This window comes from Heliangelus exortis, chromosome 2, assembly GCF_036169615.1.
Source record: "Heliangelus exortis chromosome 2, bHelExo1.hap1, whole genome shotgun sequence".
Lineage (NCBI taxonomy): Eukaryota > Metazoa > Chordata > Aves > Apodiformes > Trochilidae > Heliangelus > Heliangelus exortis.
The window spans coordinates 100697798-100718442 of NC_092423.1; the positions used below are offsets into that span (position 1 = coordinate 100697798).

At 38.1% G+C, this 20645-nt stretch overlaps 1 protein-coding gene across 1 annotated transcript in view; it reads left to right on the plus strand.

Moving 5' to 3' along the window:
- LAMA1 (laminin subunit alpha 1) overlaps nt 1–20645 on the plus strand; it is a 98823-nt gene that overhangs the window by 17333 nt on the left and 60845 nt on the right. The window contains exons 2-9 of the mRNA XM_071737200.1: nt 1452–1622; nt 1926–2038; nt 10473–10715; nt 14225–14404; nt 17445–17534; nt 17967–18084; nt 18928–19106; nt 20525–20630. Coding sequence (XP_071593301.1) covers nt 1452–1622; nt 1926–2038; nt 10473–10715; nt 14225–14404; nt 17445–17534; nt 17967–18084; nt 18928–19106; nt 20525–20630 — 1200 coding nt within the window. The remainder of the gene's footprint in view (nt 1–1451; nt 1623–1925; nt 2039–10472; nt 10716–14224; nt 14405–17444; nt 17535–17966; nt 18085–18927; nt 19107–20524; nt 20631–20645) is intronic.

Below are 20645 nucleotides of genomic sequence, written 5' to 3' on the forward strand. Positions count from 1 at the left end.
AATACACTTCAAGTTAACGGAATATTTAATGTTACCTTTTTGAGGTGGACAGCTAAGAAAAGCATAATATTAACATTGCAAACTTTGTGTGTTTTAGATAAAAATGAAAACAAAACACCCAACATATAGTTTTGCTAGTGAAAAAGGTATATAAATTAATTCATTTTATATTTTTGGAAATCCTTATAACTGAAAAAAAAAGTGATTTTTACCATCTCACTATTGCAACAGTAGCAATTCTTGCAGTTCTCTTAATATGCCATATCAAAACTTACAAAACATTTTAAGTCTCTAAAGACTGGGGTCTGCCCTTTGTTTTTCTTTTTTTTTTTTTTTTTCCTCCAAAATAGTTTCTCTTTCATAATTGTTTCTGAGTAGAAATGGAGTATTTTTGTCATGCTGTAACCATGTAAGGAATAAGAGCTTTTTAGCTCAGGAGGGAAGACTGGAATATGATTGCAATGTTACTGAGAAGCTGTTCTTAACTTTGGTCACGTATAGTGTTCTTTAATCTTTATCAGTAGCCTTCAAGCCAAAGTAAGACCTTTTTCCTTTGAGAAAATACTAAGGATTCCCTGTTCTGTGACAGTAATCTTGAAATGCTTAGTCTGTTGTCTCATTATTCTGGGGCATAAGAGCGATGCTGTTTGAAAGTATGGTAAAGTGTTTGTATAAGATTAGTAAGTGGCAGGCAAAATATCCCTTAGACTTTACACAGACTGCAGAAAAGCCCTAGAGTGCTGCTGAGGGCTTATTTCTGTTAATTTCCCTTTCCCAGACCAGTGGAGTGTGTGCTGTATGGTTCTTCCTTGCTTCTGGCAGCAGACCAGTTGTCCTCCTGGTTTTGATCAATCCACAATGCTAAGAGAAGGTTTAGTAACTGGAAGAGTTACTTTACTAACTTTTATTGTTCTACAGCAATTAAGTGACCGAAGGTGGAGTCAAATAGCAGGATTATTGAGGTCATGGTGCCACAGGGGCTTCCTGCAGGGTCTGCCAGGGAGGGCCTGGCAACCAGGTCCTGTCCCACTGTCCCAGACAGGGTCATTGGGGCATCCCTAGCCCAGGCACTGGGCAACTCCCTGGGAACAGGCTGAGTTGGGATGGGTTGTGGTCCCATTTTGGGCTGTGAGCAGCGGGTGACAGCCCTGCTGTGGCATCACTGAGATAGGGTCTCATGGCCTGGTCCTGGGCTCTGGGCAGGGCTGAGGGGACCCTAGGGTGTTGAAAGTGACAGGGTTGCAATGCCCAAGAGCTGTAATGATTCGTGTGCTGGTGTCAGCGTGGTAAGACAATATTTTCACAAAATAATTTGTTTTCCTTGTGTTTTTCTGTATCTCTGATTCTAAGCTAGAAGCTTGCCATGAAACCCTGGTATGTTCAGAGATCTGTCTGACACCTGTGTCTATGTTTTGTTTAGTTTATGGCTAATAGTCAGTATTTCTTTCAAGGTTTGTTCCCTGCCATTTTGAATCTGGCCAGCAATGCTCACATCTCCACCAACGCCACCTGTGGGGAGAAGGGACCAGAGATGTTCTGCAAACTGGTGGAACACGTCCCAGGACGGCCCCTGCGCAACGCCCAGTGCCGCGTCTGTGACCACCGCAGTGCCAATCCCAAAGGCAAGTTTCGTGTGTGTGTGTGTTTATTTCATGGGTTTGTGCTATTCTTTTTGGCTCTTCCCCATGAATACAGGGTGTATAAGGGTCATATACTTCTTATTTTTAGTTTCCCTTCTACATGAGTGAAACTGCTTTTGAGTGAAGGGCACAGAAAGCACAAGCATCTTAAATTGCTGTGAAGTGCTGCAGAGTCCAGTGACAACCTTTTGGTCTGAGGGGCTCAGTGGGAAATGTGATGTGTGTGGAGAAAATGCAGGGGGATGTATTTTCAAGCTGTTTTTTAACTTCTTTGCTTTAAAACAGAGCAGCACCCAATTTCCAGTGCGATTGATGGTACCAATAACTGGTGGCAAAGTCCCAGCATTCAGAATGGGAGGCAATACCACTGGGTCACCATCACCTTGGACTTAAGGCAGGTGAGTAACATTTAGGTGAGCATCATTTGTTCTATGTATCATATGAACCAGTGCCATTTACTGTAGTTCTTCTGTGTTTAGATGGTAGGATAGGTAGCAGTTAGCTGATTAGTAGCACATAGTTATACATGGGTAGTTAGAGGTAATATGAACTGACTGCAAACAGATGTGTTTTTCAATTATTGTTTTAGGGCATCTTAGATTTCATTTCTATCAGACCAGAGTGGAAGTGACTATTCAACTGTTACAACAAGCACAGCTTGTTGTAATTCATGGAACAGTAACAATTGTTTTATGTGTGGATGAGAGTTTACACAGGTGCTCCTTCTATCTTGGTAGTTTTCTCTACCAGACCCTGCAGTCTGGTCTCCCAGGCAGTCCTCTGATGCTGCTTTCCTTGTCCTTTGATTTATTGCAAGTTACTTAAAGTCTAGGTTATCAAAGACTTACTTTCAAGCAGCAGTGTTGGGATAGTATTGTCATAAGGGTAGTTTTTGTATGTGCCAACTAAAACTATCAGCCTGTCAGCTGATCATTGTACTGTTTTTTAGTAAAAGAGTAGATGTTTTGGAGTAAGATGTGGTGGAAACATTTGACATCTACTGTAAGAAAGCAACACAATATGCTTTGAAGTATAAACTATTTTGATCCTTAGGTGTTGTAACTCAGATACTGAGTTTCAGGGAATGAGGGAAAGGTAAGCGACTGGAGGATGATTGTATTCCTATCAATTATCTCACATTACTCTTGGCTTGCTTTGCATAATTACATTAAACATCTGAACTTGTTAATGGAAAGTAATGGTCAGGATGAAGTGTAAAATGTCAAAATACAACTGCAGGATCTCCAGAACTCTGGAAACACAGACTTTCCTCAGCTGAGAGAGATCTTTCAGGACTAGAAAACAAAGCTTGCCTAAAATGAGGCAAAGTTAGCGTTGCTGAAGGAGAAGTTATTTGTCAGTTGTTGGAAAGAACACTGGGAAGAAATTATCTTCTATGAAAGTTTTCTGTCAGTTATTCTGAAGTGTTTAGGAGTTAAATCTCAAAAACAGTGATTTCTGACTCTGGAGGGGTTGACCTGAGCAGAAGTTGGCTTTTCTGTTTTGGCACTTTACAGCAAAGTGCTGTCATCATTCTTAGGCAGGAGGCTCCTGCTGTACAGAACATTTTCTAATTTGTTAGTTTGTCTGCTAGACACAGAAGAATCAGAAGCCTCCTACCCTGCTCCAAAAAGGAGAAAATAATTTATAAAGTAAATGTTTTCCTTGGCTTTTTCTTTGTTGTTTTGCCTGGAGTAGATTTATGAGTTGGTCTAAGCTGTTTGAAAATAATAGCTTAGAAATCCATTATTAATATGGAGATGCTCTGCAACTCTGGAAGATTTGCTACTAAGAAATGCACAATTGAAGTGTACATTTGGTAACAAGCTTTTTGCAAAGTTTTCAGAGTCTGCTTGAGAGTTCTTTAAAAAATTAAAACAGAAGGTTTAACTTTGATGTTTAAAAATGACATGTGGGTTAAACAAGTTCTTAGTTTTCTCTTTAATCAGAAAGCAGAACTTTTAAGACAATAATCACAGGGTATCTTTTGTCACTGACAGAAGGTTTGGATAGGAATTCTGTGTTGTTTGCAGAGTTGGCTTTGTGTTTGGTTTGTAAATGGACGAACAGGAAGGAAAAATGAAGGAGGTGGAAAGGAATGCCTTAGTTTTTATCCTCCTAGAGTATTTTTACTTTGGAAACAGACCAGCTGAGCTGCCCTCTAATTTTTTTTTTTTTTTTTTTTTTTTAAATTCTTCAGCCTTAGTGCTGTTGGTGTTTCACTAAATACATCTTTCCGCTCCTGACCCATGCTCAGTTTCACTAATTCGATTTGAAAAGTTTCCCCCAAGGGGCCTTTCTTCTGTGTTTTCTTTAGAGAGTTTTAGAGAGACAGAAGGCATCTAGAGCTATGTAAACTGAATGTAAATTACTCCTCTGTGAGGAAGGATTTGGTTAATAGAGATTGCTTGAAGTCAATGAGTTATTAGAGCTGACTTGATGAGCTTACTTTGAGTTAGCACAAGCAAAGAAAGCACGAAAGCATATGAAGGACCTTAGTGATTTTAGTAACTGTTTACTTCATAAATTTGAGTTAAAATACTCTTCTATAGCTTTTGAATGTATTCTGAAAGTCAGTACTTCTAAGTGTGTTGCAGTGCATCTGTAGCATTGGTACTTAATTTACATTTCAAGCTTTATGCATTAAATGTGCATTAAATCTGTCAAAAACTGTATAAAAGTAAACATCCTTTAACTTTCTATATTCTTTCTGGAATGTAGAATATCTTTGCACCCTTTTTGATGTGAAGGACCATCTGGCTATTTGTTTTCTGAGTAATTACCAGAAGTTCTAGCTAGCAGTAAAAGTCAAATGGTTCCATGGGATTGTACAGTTTAGAGAGATAATCCAGCAGTCAGGCTGGCTGGTTATGTTTTCACAGGCTACATGTTCATCTTAGTTGGTGAAAATTGGCTCCACTCCAATTTACCCGAGGTGAAGTTCTGTCCACTGTCTGTCCTTCCTGTGTTTGGCTGTATTCATCTCTTGGCTCAAAGCTGAAAGGAGCAGAGAGTGTTCTTTCAGTTAATATTCTACCTTGTGCTTTGTTTATTTTGTCTAAACACAGCTGGGCTGAAGAACAGTCTGGAGGAATCTTAAAAGAGGACTGGCTAGTAAAATCACTATTGAAATTGCTGTCTCTATCTTCATAGAATCATAGAATTGGCTGGGTTGGAAGGGACCTCAGATCATCAAGTCCAACCCTTGATCCACTACCGCTGCAGTTACCAGACCATGGCACTGAGTGCCACATCCAGTCTCTTTTTAAATATCTCCAGGGATGGAGAATCCACCACTTCCCTGGGCAGCCCATTCCAATGTCTGATCACCCTCTCCGTAAAGAAATTCTTTCTAATATCCAACCTAAACCTCCCCTGGCACAACTTGAGACCGTGCCCTCTTATCTTTGTCCTTTTCAGATTCTGTGCTATTTATAACTAATGTAAAGTGGTAGCCAGTGGCTGTATAATGAGTTTAATTCCTGTGTATCATAACTACATACATGTATACATACAGAATACATATATTCTGGTGTCCCTCTGGTGTCCCTTTCAGTTTTTCCAGGACCCAGATGTGTGACAGTGTTTTTTTTTCTCTTGCCATTAAATGTATGGCAGAGATCCAGAACCAGGGAAAGAGCAGTTTAGCAAGGAGGTGTAGTATTGATGTACGAGATGGCAAGATTTGATTTGACCTTGAGCTTCCTCCACTGGCAAGTCTTTAGAAACAAAATGTGCAGCAGCATATTTAGATACTTTGCTTGAGTCTGACTCTTCTGAACAGCTCTTTTTGAAATTATAATGAATTAATTAAAATGCTGACTACTAGAAATGTCAGCAGTGCACTTGGGCCAGCTGCCACACCATTAAGTGAAGAATACTTTGGTTTATTCTGTGCTTCAGGCTCCTGAAGATATTTAAGGGTACTTCATACATGACAGAAAGGTACACTTTTGTATATCACAAAATTCTTGAATTGTAAAGCAACACCAGTTATTCTTAGAGTCCCATAGTATCAAGTTGAGAAAACATCTCCACTTCTGGTGAAGTCATACCAAATGAGTATTTCATGAGTATTGGGTTACCACTGAGGCTGATGTAAGAGTAATTTGTACTTCCTGCTATAAGAAAGTGGAAAAAAAAAGTAAATATTATATTACGATTACTATAGAGCTCTTATCTTTAAATCAATTGGCAAGAAGAGATAGCTGTAAAGTCAAATTCTTTGGAGATGTAAAGAGATGCTCTGCTGTTGACTTCACTGGACCAATGCTAATTTCTTGTGTGTGGCAAGGTTTCTTTAAACCTCTGTGGATTTGTAAAATCAACGATGCAAGATTCAGAGGTCTCATCTGTACTTTCTTTAAATACACTTTTTAAATAAAATGATTTTTTCTTCTATTCAAAACCAGTGGCTACACATGATGAATCAAAATCTTGAAGAAGGATAACTCAGGAGACTAGAAAAAGTGTTGGATTTCATTTAATTGGCACATCTAACATCAGACTCCTCAGTGCAAAATGTAACAAGCAATTGATTGGCCTCACAGTCTCTAAGAGTGTGAAGCCATTTTTATCCCTTAAAAAGGCATTTGTGTGAAGAGTGTAGGCTGACACCCAGAATATCCCTTCAAATAGGCTTATAATGCTTGGGAGTTTGCACTGATTAATTTTAGACTTTTGGGACAATAAAATGAAATTTGCGTAAAATAGATTTTTCTGGCACCCAAGTTGGTATGTTTTGACAGCACTGAACAAAATAAGTGAAATAACTGAAACTGCAAAATCCAATGTGGAGTAATGTTAGTGGTAATAAACATTTTCGCTGCAGGACTTGTCATGCTGTTTTGAAAAAAATAACTTTAATTCTTCCCTTTCTGCACTGATCCTGAAGGAAGGATTTAGCTGAATTTATAAAACCAGGAGGAACCAGTCTGCCAAGAGCTTTGCATTCCTCCAGGCTTGTTCATTTTGGATTTTCTGCATAATATGCTTTACATTATGCCAATGTGACTTCAATAAAATATTCAATAAGACACTAAATAATCCTGAGGTCCTAAGACCATACCCTCCTTTCAGCGTTTTTCAAGGTCAGATAGGGTTTGGATTTGAATTGGGGTGCAGATTTGAAGCAGCAGTTGGTTCCTCTGTTCCTCATAGGTTAAGTGGTACTGAAATTTAGGGAAAACTTCTCAATCTCAGAGCCTGAGGCTCAAATACCTATAGGTATGAAAAGACAGGATATTCTTTTATGTCCATTGATGTAAATTGAAATATAACGGAGTTTATCAAAAAGACTACCAGGAAAACTGCTTGCCAGGGCATGTATCAGTGTGGGTTGTAGTGCACTGACCATGTTCTTGGAAATGGAGACTTATGGACAGCATCTATTTGGCCACTACTGGCTTAATTTACAGTCTTCAGCAAAGAAATGTGCATCATTTCCTGATGAATGGGGAGAAGGATTAATTTATAAATCTGTTTCAAGTATAACGCACTTGATATTTCTGGATCTGCTTTCATAAAACCAAAGAAAAGCTGAATAAAGCAAAAGTGAGTTCTTATGTTGATATTGCTGCTACAAAGGAGTGGTTCTTCAGTACAAGTTTATTTGGCTGGTCTTTACAGTCAGGATTAAAGTGCCTGTAAAATGACACTTTTAATCTATGGCTGCTTGGGAATTACTAACTTGCTTTGGCTTGCCCTTTTTACCCTTGTAGCACAATAAGGAAATGAGTTCTGGGAAAGCTATACAGTCAAATTACAGTGTACAAATCATTAGCTTTTGCCACACAGCTCAAGTTTATCACATGGCTGGTTGGTGGACAAAGAATGGATGTGAAAAGTGGTAAGAAACTGCCTTCAGAGATGTTCAAGCCTGAACAATTTATAAAAATAAAAAATTAGTAAATTGTTCTAAGGATGTTGGAAAATCAGCCTGCATCACATGGATCTCCTGGTTCAGATGCTTTTAGGGTTGCAGAGGTTGTGAGATATGAGGTCTGCAATACCCCTACCTATTGACCTTCCTTAAAACATCTTCATCTGCAAACACTGGGAACCTCTTAACCCTTTACTCCAGCTTTATTCCCTTGCTTAGGGACATAATCCCTGAGAATATCACTCCTGCTGGTCAAGTGTCTTGACTTCTTGGCTGCAGATGCATTTATGCAAAATTCTTTAATGTCTATATTATCCTATATTATTTCAAGAACTGACAATTTTTCCTCTAGTTGCTGATACTTGTCATCCTGTGAATTTACTTAGGATTTTTTTTTTTTTTTCTACCTATGGGCTATGTGAGTAAATGGAAAAGTCAAGAGGATCCAGGAGAAAAGGCTGAGATGGTTTGCTACTCTGTTTACTGACTTTTGAATGGCTGTTTTGGGTTTTTCATTTCAGCTCTTGATGAACTCGGGCATGCAGGAAAAGTCAGTCACTAGATGTCTTGAATTCCAAACATGGCTGCTATTTTTCTGAATAAATGCTGACTTTAAAAGATTTCATTTATTGGACTGTGCACAGTACATGTGCATAGTTGCTGTGAAAGTTTTTATCTTTAACTTCTTATTCCCTTCACTTCCCCTGCACCCAACAACTTGATATTTAAATTATATTAAGCTTGCATACTTCCATGAATATTTTTTTTTCTGCAGCAGTGGCTTGCAGTTAATGTGTGATGAAGTACAGCACATTGTTTGCAGTTGGAACTGGATTTAAAACTGGCTACATCAGCTGCAAACTATAATAGGTCTTGAAAAATCTCAATGTAATCAAAAGTAGATCATTTGTTGTTCAGTCAACTGTGAAGTAAGTAGGGAAATAGTTTAGTTGAAGACAGAAAGCAGAGGCAAAAGAATTAAAAGACATGAGTTTTTGAGGCTGGATATTCTATCATGGCATTGGGAAAAAAAAAAAACAACTGGGTGTTCAAATGTTGCATTTTCATGCATTTGAGAGAAATGACTGACTTCAAAGGACCTTGCAGGTGCAAGTCCTGAGCTTTCCTAGTTTTAATACTTTTCTGCATCTCTCTTCTGTGTTGGAGAGAATACTCATAAGTGTTATACAATTCCCTTCTGGTAAGGGGTCCCACAATTATGAATCCCCAGATTCTGCTTGTACGTAACTGGGTGTGAAAAAGCTATAACTCAACTACTTTTAAGTCAATTGCTGAAATCCAGGTTGTAGGTAGTTACTAGTTGTAGCTGCTAGACTTGGAGTCTACCCAAATTCTGTTATTTTTCTCTTTAAAAGCATGTATTTTAGATTTTTTTTTTTTTTTCACTAGGAGCTTGTTGACATGCTACCAGTTATATTTGAAAGGGGCTCTTCTCTTGACTGAAGCTAGATTATAATTCTTCAAATTTGCTTTGGTCAAATTTTAATACTTTGAACAACAGAGGATTCACAGACCCCCAGGACTGAAGGCTGTGACTGAAGAATGAGCTGGCTCTTCTTTTTGTTCGCTTCTGCTTGCATTGCTAAAATGTTATAATCCAACAGACAAAATTCTCAGTTTGCAAATTTTCATGTTGAAACAACTAAAAATAGACATACTTTGTTTCAAAGGATAAAACTGGAGTGCCTGAAAAGAAAAATCAGACAGAGTGAATGTCATGTATTAAGTTTTCTTATTTTAATCAAAACTAGGACTGACTTCTTTGAAGATAGTAAATCTAGTAAGCTATTTGAAGATAAGTCTCTCAAATAGTTTTCTTCTTGTATCTGCAAGATCTCCTAAGCAAAGCTCTGTTCACTTAAAGAATGCTTTGCTTCAAAACTAGTTTCCTGTATTGCATATGCAATGCAGCTACTAAGGGCAGTTACAACTCCTATCAATTTGCAGACAGCCTTTTTTAAGTTTGGTGATGTAGTAGGTATTAGGTAAAGAAGAAGACAGTAGCTTTGCAAGAAGTGCACTTCAGTGCAAGTGTCTAATAACTGTCCCAAGCTGGGAGCCAGCACAGGTTATCTTGCTGCCATAACCAGGTCATTTAAAGGTGATGTAAACTTAATAGCTGCCCTGCCTACTCTCAGAGATGCTGTACAGTGTTGTGTGGATGGGGGTTTTGATTTGGTTTGAAAGGATGGCTTTAAAAAAAATTTAAAAATAAGTGAAGATACCTGCCTGGCTTAGAAAGTACACATCTTATTATTAAATAAGGTTGTCATGCTTGTATTTCTCAAAATCATCTTACTTATCTCTGTGTTTTCAGCAGTGTTTGTAAATAGTCTTCTGATCAAATAAATTCAACACACAATGAATATGGAATGTACAGATTTTTTTAATATAGGGTGTAAAAAGCTTATCAGAAATGCTGTTACTCAGAGGATTAATTTCCCGGCTAAAATGGAAAACAGATTTGTTTGGGTTGCAGCTGTTTTGAAATAAACCAACCTGCTTTGAAGCCCTCTATGGTTCAGGAAAGCTAAAGAGCACATTTCCCATAGAAAGAATGTTATACACAAGTAATCCTGAAGTGGTACAGTGTAGATACAGATTTCAGCTATTTCATTAATGCTGAATAATGGACTTAGTAAATTAAGTCTTTTTTTTCTTTAGTCACATAGATGTTTTGTTGTTATATTTAGAGTTTTGACAAAAATGATACATATTTCTGTTGGAGATTAGATTGGCCTTTTTTCTAAAGCTTGCATGGAAATTTTATCCAGAGTCACTGTAAAAAATTATACCCTCTCCCCAGGAAATCCACATACTGCTTTTAAAATTTGAATTTGGTATCCAGTTGGTTTCTTGTGGTCTTTTACAGGATAAAAGCATTATTCTTGCATATTTCTTTTTTTTTTTTTTTTTTTTTTTTTTTTTAGGTCTTTCAAGTTGCATATGTCATCATCAAAGCTGCTAATGCTCCACGACCTGGAAACTGGATTTTGGAACGCTCCATAGATGGCACAGAGTTCAGACCATGGCAGTACTATGCAATTAGTGATACTGAATGTTTAACTCGTTATAATATTACACCAAGAATTGGGCCACCAACTTACAAGAGAGATGATGAAGTGATCTGCACCTCCTATTATTCCAGACTAGTTCCACTGGAACATGGAGAGGTATGTTTGGTTTTGTATTTGTGGTTTGTGAGCAAGAACATGGACTGATAGCAGCTTGAAAATGTTTAGATTACAGTTAGTTCATCACCCTCAGCACCACCCAGATGTTGTTACTCTTCTTTAAAGATACTATCTTTACACCATGTACCAGTATAGCGAACTTTTAAATGTTGGGATAAAATATATCTTTGGTTCTACGTATTCCTCTACTGAACACTTTGTTCTCCCTTTCCTAATTTGACAGTAGCTATTAGTGTGAATTATTAGTTGCTTTATCCTGAAAGACTATAACAGAGGCTCTGTTTTGCCAGTTTTTTCATTTAGTAAAGAAAACTCCCATATTAGGAGCACCTGGTTGTGTGAGATAAAGCTGCAAATGCTGTTGAAGTGCTCGGCACAGCTGGAACTCCTAAACAAGCCTTGGCATTGTTTCAAGGATGTAGCATAATTAAAAGAACTCCAAGTTGTGCAGCCTCACTGTTGATTGTTCTTTCTTTTAACAAACTCTATTCATGGCACTTGTGTAATTTATTATATAGAGGCAGCCACATAATGAAATGATACATTAAAACCAGTGGTTTATGCTATTGTGAATTCTATAAAGTAACAGTGTGATAATAAATGCAGCATTATCCCATGGAGAATGCTATTAACTCTTAGCCTAATAAAAGCCAAGATGGTTTCATTTTGTGGTTAAAAAAAGACTGCAGTGTATGCAGATAAAGTCTAAAGAGTATCAGTTATTCGCATAAACTTAAAACTATATTTCGGCAAGAAAAAAAGCAATGAAATTCCATACGGTCCAGTTTGATTCACTTCAGTCAAACGTTTACTGCAGTGATGTAAATGCATGCCCCACAGATCAGGTGGAGCAGACAAGGAAACTTTACCTGTCTTTCCACACAATTAACCTCAAAGCCCTTGGGTTCACTCTGTATGAACAGCATCTCCTGTGTGTGACATACGTGATGTCTGATAGGCCATACAACTCTAAACCCAGGAATGCCAGAGATTAAGTTCAGTGCCATTTTTTTTCTCATCCTTTTTCCCTGATGTACAAAGAATTAATTGGGAGAAGCTATTTGGAATGTTGCTCTTTTTTTTTTTTTTTTAAGAGTGCATTGACAAGAACATAAGAACATAAATTTGCACAATTAAATTGCTATGTACTACACAGAACCATAGAATAATTTAGGTTGGAAAAGACCTTTAAGATTGACTCCAACTCTAAAAACAGTGCTAAGTTCACCACTAAACCATATCCCTAAGTAGCATGTCTGCACATCTTTTGAATACCTCCAGGGGTGGTGACTCCACCACCTCTCTGGGCAGCCTGCCAGTGCCTGACAGCCCTTTCAGTAACAGTTTTCTTATTATCCAGTCTAAACCACTCCTGGCTAACTTCAGGCTATTTCTTCTTATCCTATCTATTGCTTAGTATGTGAGAAGAGACCAATACCCACCTTGCTACAACCTCCTTTCAGATGGCTGTAGAATGTGATAAGGTCCCATGGTTCTTTTTTTCTCCGCGTTAAACAAGCCAGTTTCCTCATGTGCTCCTCATACAAGACTTGTGCTCTAGACCCTTCACCACCTTCATTACACTTCTCTGTACACTCTCCAGCTCCTCGGTGTCCTTGTAGTGAAGTATTCAAGGTGCAGCCTCACCAGTGCTGAGTACAGAGGGACAATCACTTGCTCAGTTCTGCTGGCCACAGTATTTTATACCAGCCAGGATGCTATTGACCTTCTTGGCCACAAGAGCACACTGCTGGCTCACATTCAGTTGGCTCTCCACCAAAACCCTCAGGTCCTTTTCATCTGGACAGCTTTCCAGCCACTCTTCCTTTGCCTGGAGTTGTTGAGACCCAAGTGCGGGGCCCAACATATGACCTTGTTGAACATTTTGGAACCAGCCTCTACCCACTGATCCAACCAGTCCTGTTTCTGCTCTAGAACCTTCCTACCTCAGACAGATCAACACTCCTGGATAAAAACTGTCATTCACAAATGCCAGCCTGCTCTTTGTAACTGGAGTGGCAGACAGAAGTATTCTCTGCACAGAGTATCTCACAACCTATATTTGTGAATCTTGGCACTTTTTTGAAAATAATTTTTTGAAAATTTTGACATGCAAGTCTTTAACTATTTCTGTCCAATCTGTTGAACTTAAATATGGGGCTACAGGAAGTCCTGCAGCCCAGCTGATCTCTACAAGTACCTGCCTTGTACCCAGTGTTACCATCCTAGTGTTCAGCAGCCTGCAATTCCCTGGTGTGAAAGCTGTTGTAAGGGTAAAACCACCACATGTATAAATGTAGATGTTTAATAACATTTCTTGCCGAATCAGACATTTTGCCAATTTGGCCACTAGATTTTCCACAGTTTTGAAGAGGTTTATGAATACGGTATCAGAAAAGTGAAATTCTTCAAGCACAATATATTAGAATACTGAGAAAGAAACATGGTAACCCAAACACAGTAAAATTATAGTGTTGGAAGCATTAACTTCATTACTAGTCTGTTTGTTACAATTATTGTCTAGGAAGTCCCTAGCTCTGCTAATGAATCAAAATATTTTTGTTACATAATAAAATCATATTTAGAAATATTTTTAAGAGGAAAAAATTGCTGGTAGCAAAGTTGAAACTGAAAATCGAAGAGTTGTATGAGACTGAATTCCTCTTCATAAATGAGACTATTTCATGCACTTTAAAATGTAGTTGACAAGAACAAAGCATGACTCCTTATTTGTTGTGGACACAAGGCAAACTCTTTAATAATTCTTTGTGGTATGTAGAGTCTCATTTTTCAGTTTCTTCCATTAAGTGGAGCAGGAACTGCATGGTCATACGAGACTGAACTCTTGTGTGTCCCAAAGTGACTTTGGAAAGAATAAAGGGGCTGTTGCCAGAAAAAGTTGTGCAGCTTTTTCTGCCAGGACAGTAGGGGATTGTGTGGGAAAGATGGAGGCCAGATGGGTTGGTTTGCAGTGTCAGCCCCTTGCTTTTGATTATCATCTGTCTGGTGGCTTCTCACTGTGGTCTCATGTCACTGAGTAATCTGTGCTGGCTGGGCAGCCCTGTCCCAGCAAGGCATGGGATTAATGATCCCAGATTGGGCATGGGTGCCATATTACATTTTGCAATAAGATCTTTAGAAATTAAAAAGAAATCTTTAAAGACAAAACTGTCTCTAAGGGAAAGGAAGAAAGACCACAGGAACCAAGGACTAGTTGTGATACTGTTTCTATGCTTTCTTTGCAAAAGTCCAGGAGACTTGAGACTGAGCTGAGGGTGGTGGTTTTATAACTGAGTCAGAAAGCGGGAATTCTACCTGCAGATAGAACGAGGGAAAAATTTAAAAAATTCTAGATAGTTTTATTATCTCACCCTCCTCAGATGTTGGAAAGCAAGCTTAAATTGCATGTTGTTAATTTTCGCATTAAGTTGTTTTTTGCTAATGAGTAGTGATTATGTTGATGATTAAGCCAGTCTCTCTCTCTCTAGATTCACACATCACTGATCAATGGGAGGCCGAGTGCTGATGATCCTTCACAAAAGCTTTTGGAGTTTACTTCTGCACGATACATACGCCTGAGACTGCAGCGTATTAGAACTCTTAATGCTGACCTCATGACTCTCAGCCATAATGATCCTAAAGAATTAGACCCCATTGTTACCAGAAGGGTAAGTTTGTAAACATTAATCGGTTTGACTCCATGGGAGAGCCTTTGCTTATCTGGCTGAGGAGGCAGTTCTTGATCATTGCCATTTGGAGTTGTTTTGATTGCTTGTTAAAGAATTCTTGCCTTCCCTTTGTTATTAAAAGCAGTACCTTGTCAGAAACAAACAACTTTTGGGAAAAAAAATCTTTTTAGAGATTGTTTTTTACTTGTTTGCTTTTTGGTTTATTTGTTTGTGCAAATTATAAATGCCAGGAGCAATGTTTATAAGGTTTTGTCATCAAAATAATAAATCTGTGGTTTGGCTGACGGAAATGTCACTTGAGGTTGCTCCTGATACAACTGCAGTACCTTTTTTGGTGTATCAAGGATTTCAAGACTCGGAGCTCTGGTTCATGAAAATATTTTGAAAACCTTGCCACTGTGAATTTTGATGTCTGGTGAAAGTTTTCAAATTTTAAGGCTGTTGTAATCAGTTGCATTAACGCCCATGAATTAATAGCAATGTAAAATGCTCAGAATTCTGTGAGTAACTGATCTCTACATGCTTGATACTGAAACTGGGAAACTGAAGTACCAAGCCCTTAGGCTGACTTTTTAAGCTCTTCCAGAGCAGCAACAGGATTCTGGCAATACGTGAATTCTCTGCTACAAACAATCCTTGTGCATTGCCACTGCTTCCATGAGCTCTACCTGGATACAGAAGGGAGAAAGGAATGTGGATTTGCTCAGGGTTTGGTGTCTGCTTTCAAGGCAGACCCATTCTTACCTTGGTCATGGAGGTGCCCATTTAGCCACAGCATTTTCAAAGCATAAAAGATGGATATTTTATTTGTTCTGTCTGCCCCATATGGGGCATAGAGGGCCCCATAGCATAGAGCCTGCAACACAGAGTATAGGACAGCTGCTCCGACTGGGCCTTGCTGGCCATAGAGAAATGGTTAATGCACAGCCTGAGCAGGTGAGATGTTCCAGTGGAGCAGGCTGGTTGACATTTAAGTGTTGGCAGGATTGTAATATCAGAAAATGCACCCGAAAAAGAAAGGCTTAACATGAAAGTGTACAAACATACAGGGGTGTTGAGGACAAGCATTACTATTACTCTTGCAACACCCACAGTTGCACAGTTCAGGTCTTGCCACTACCCCATCCAGTATTACTTGAGTTCTTCATGAAAAGCTACACTTCATCTTGACAAGACTTGGGATTTATTGGGCAGGGTTCCTAAGTCCTGGTATCTCACCTTGTGTCTCACTGCACAAGAAAATACAACCAAAGCATCCACATTCAGATTGCTGGTTTGTGTTTTATTGTTTCTGAAGTCTTTACATGCAGTTATTGTTGCCAGTTGTGTTTAGAATCACAGAACTGTTCTGGTTGGATAAGATCATTGAGTCCAACCATCAACCTAACTCTGAGTCCATTGCTAAACCATGTCCTTAACCACTACATCTACATGGCTTCTAAAACACCTCCAGGGATGGTTATTCAACAGTTTCTTCTAATAGCTGATCTAAGCCTTTCCTGAAACAACTTACGTCCATTTCCACTTGTCCTGTCACCAGTTAAATGGGAGAATGACCCCCCAACTCACTCCAGCTTCCTTTGAAGTAATTGTAGAGAGTGATAAGGTCTCCCATGAGTCTTCTTTTCTTCAGACTAAGTAACCCCAGTTTCCTCAGACACTGCTTGAAAGACTCATGCTCTAGAGCCTTCACCAGCTTCATTCCCCTTCTCAGGACACACTCCAGAACCACAGTGTTTTTTTGTAGTGGGGTTTCTTTACTAGTTGCTTGGTGTAGATAGTCTTGAAAAGGGCTGATGCAGTACATTTCTGTGTTCAACAGAACCTTTATTTCTGTATTCTGATTTATTTCTGGCTGTAGCATTTGATTAGTATTGGTCTCCTGTTGAACTTCAAGCTGCACACAGCTGCTGTGAGCCATACACTGAGTTTTAAGAAAACAAGACAAAAGAGATGAAGCAAGGAATGCAATGAGAAATACAGCTCTGCTTTTCTCAGTCTGACCTCCTCCTCTATAGTTAAGGACTTACTGGTTAAAAGTCCTGCGGTGCTTTTTGTAATTCAAGTCCATAACATTATAAAAAAGTGCTAAAATACTAAACACAATAAAAATTTTAAACCCATAAAAATTAAGTATGAAATCAAAGACGCCAGTTTGCTCCAGCTCCAAGATCCTTCAAAGAAATAACAGTCCAGGAGTCAGCATGTCTGACCACCCAGGGCCATCTCTTTTTCCTGAACCAGATGACTGTAGGGTTGCTAGGTCTGAGAGTCTTGAACTCTTCCCTTAGAAGTATCTTCAAAACGTGTTTCTTTTTCATTTCCCTGTAGTACATGCTTCCCAGGACTGAAACAGGCTGACCATGGTGATATTGCAGCTGTAACTGAACCCAGATGGTCATTTCCTGACTCTTTCTTGCCTTGAAAATTAAATCCTTTCCTTGTGTATCTTGCTTTTCTTAATCACCCAGCAATGGCTTGTACCCTGATGCATCACCAGTTTTAAGCTAAGAGTTTGGATAGAATAATACACAGCCAACACAGTAGTAGCAGACAGGTGTTCTGGAAGAGAGAGTGTATAAACTGGTTCTAAGGGAGGGCGGGGTTCCTTTTTTTCTTACTCCTCAGACTGAAATTAAATAAAGCAATTTTCTGTGCTTCATGGCTTCTTACAGGATGAAAAAAGGATTTTTTTTTCTAAGTAATTTTTTGCTGAGTTTACATTTTATTATCTTTCCTGAAGCTGAGGAATTGCATATACTTTTTTAAAGCTAAAAGTCAGTTATTGTTTTGTACCAGTGAGGAAAAACTTTGAGGGGAAAAAAAAATTAAAATCACAAAATGGAAGTTTTCCCCAGGTGGCAAAAATTCAAAGTTGCTTTTATTTTCAAGTCTACATTTTAATTTTCAAGTCACAGAATAGCCAAGTGCTGGGATTTTGTTTTCTGAGTTAGGGAGGAAGATATAATTATCTGTAAATACCTTTTATTCACTTCTTTTTCAACTTTGTTTTCTGTAGTACTACTATTCAATAAAGGACATCTCTGTTGGTGGCATGTGTATTTGTTATGGCCATGCTCGAAGCTGCCCTCTGGATGAAATCACAAAGGTATTTTTAATCTCATTAATTTATTTTCACAAAACAAGTTTTCCAATTAAAAAAAGGACTTTGCCTAAAGACAATGGGAAAGAGGAGAGTGAAAGATCTCAAATATGATGTATACAAATTATTTGCTGTAATTTCCTTCCGTTTCTCTGCAAGCATGTCTATGTCTCTGTTAATGTAAGTTTGTTTACTTAAACTCTTTTCCATTAAATTTGAAATGTCCAAAGGTCATAACACATGATTTGTCCCACCTGTTCTAGAAAGGCTTTTCCACAGAAGTTGATATTATATGGTTGAGCAGTGTAATGCTAACTGTAAGGTATTTGTGGATCTTGATTTTTTTGAGTCAGTCTGATATTAGGAAGACTTTTGGAAATATTTATTAAATTACCCATTTAAAAATATTTCAAGAAAGTGAATTTTTCTTGTTCCTAGAAATTGCAGTGCCAGTGTGAACACAACACATGTGGAGAGAGCTGTAATGAGTGCTGTCCAGGTTACCACCAGAAACCATGGCGACCTGGAACCATTTCTGCTGGAAACAAATGTGAGAGTAAGTGTGCACGAACTATTAACTGTCTAGAAAATTGTCATCAGTTATTTTGATAGCTATTTGAAATGCAAATTTCTTAGGTTGATCATAAATTTTGTCAGATAAACAACTTTCTTCTGACAACAAATACTTTGAAAGAAACTCTAGTGGCCAGTTGCATTTGAGATTGTCTGATAGTTTGACTTGGGTTGCCCCAGTACGGTTGAATGTGTTGCTAAGAATATTTGGTGTGTTTTCTCTCTTCACATCTCTAATGCATAGTACAAGCTGCAGACAACTAAGAACCTATTAAATAAAATTTACAGTTGTGAATGGAAGAGTAGTCTTTTTAGTTGAAGTCTTCACACGATTCTTACTCTTCAGAAAGTAGGTATTTATGACTGTTTGGACACAACTATCCACTAACTTAAATCAAATTAATAGTTGTGTACTGGCATTTTTGACATCTCAAGACTTTAGTCTATAAAACAGTAAGAGAAATATTAGGCATATTTTAATCTGTAATGCAGAGAACAGAAAGCAAAAGAACAGTTATTGCTGACAGCACACATCACTCTTAACAGCAGTGGTGACAAGATTGTCTCAGTGGGTTCTACGGATGACTGTTAGAAATGGTGCTATTGAAGTGGGGACAGTGGTTTTGAACTGTGCTTACTTGCTAAGAAGTACAGTGTATCCAGGACTACTGAAGCATAAAGCATGGTTAAAGAGGAAAAAAAACACCTTTGAGATTTATATACCCTTCTACTGACATTTTCCACATTGAAAAATGTCAGTTTTACATGAAATGTTACACAACATAAACAAACAAACAAAAAAAGTTTCTTTTCCATTCTTTTTCAGAGTGCAACTGTCATAACAAAGCAGAAGATTGTTACTACAATCAGAGTATTGCAGATCAGAAAAGAAGCATGGATATTCATGGCCAGTATGTTGGCGGTGGTGTGTGTTTAAACTGTAGTCAACATACTACTGGGATCAACTGTGAAATGTGTGCTGATGGATATTTTAGACCACACAAAGTAAGATTTTGGAAAATACTCTTCTAATGTTTTGGTGGGTTACAACATGGTATGATGATGTGTACTTCAGATGACTGTAGTGCTTATATATTTTAATCAGTTGCAGAATAGTGATGAACTGTAGATGTTTGGGGTTTTTTAATATATGATGTGCCACCAAGTCTTTCACTGAAAAAAACCCAAACTTGTCCATTTGGGAGGGCAGGTCAAACTGTTCGAGAAAAAAACCAAACTGAATATGAAACTTTTAAGTCCTCATGTGGAAAGGTAGATGCTCTGATAGGAAACCCATTTCTCCTATGGATAAAGCTCTATATTGAAGTATCAGTGTTTTCAGTACTGAAGTTTCAGTGTCTTCAGAAGTGCCAAAATTGTGTGCAGTCTTGTATTGGCCCATTTCAACCAGTGCTTAAAACAGGTCATTATGTAGTTCTACATTCAGACTCTGTCTAATGAGATGTTGCAACAAATCTTCTTCTTCTTGACATGATTATTGCAGAACGTGTGGTCTCTGAGCCTGTGTACTTTCCTGTTATTTACAAGTATCACTCTTTGGAAAAATGACCTAAACACAAAAGACATTTGTCAAAATCTTGGTTGAGAAGGTTTAGGAACATTTGGGAAACCTGTGCTTTAGAAATCCGGAATATATTGGTACAGAGGGAAAGGGTGAGGGAGGATGATTAGACAGCAGGTAAAGATCTGGATCCAAAGCAGTAAAATAGAATCACAGATTTTCTGTATCGTGTCCTATAAGAAGTATTGCAGGAAATTCTGCAAACAAGACGTTGGAAATAAATGTGCATCTGGAGGCTGTTACTGATTTGCTTTACATCTGAAGCACCTCAAAGAAAAATTTTGCCTGAAATAAAATACTTGCCACATAAATTGCATTGCCTTAAATTTCAAAGATATATATAGATCTTGAAGTCTGAATGAATCTTCATGAACAGATAAAATCCTTGCATTGAACACAGAGCCAAGGATTTCTTTCATTTCCTTCCTCTTTGATCATGAGTATCTTTGCAAAAACTATCCATTTTTGTCTTAGGCGTTTCCATAATCTCTGGCAAACCATCACAGTGGTTAAATGCTATTTAAAAAAAGAAAAAAAAAGTCTATTTATGCTGAATGTGTCAGGCTTCAGCTTCCAGCCATTAGCAGTTACTATGTCTTTGTGCAATTGAAGATGAAATTTTGTTCCCTCATTTAAGTATTTTCTAAGCTGCTAGATCTTCTAGCTGCTAAGCTCTAGATCTTGTTTGCCAAAACTAATCTAGGCCCTTGATCTATTGCTGCACAGTAGCTTTTTCTCTTCATTCATATTAGTTCTGTTGACCCCAGACAATAAACAGGTATTAACTTTAATTTTCCTGTTCATTATTTTGAGAATTTGACAGAGAATATTTGTTTTGAAGGTTTCTCCCTATGAGGATCACCCCTGCTATCCCTGTGACTGTGACCCATTTGGCTCTCTGAGTTTTAACTGCATTAAAGATGAGCATCATTCTGACTCGCAGCGTGGTAAGGGAGCAGGAA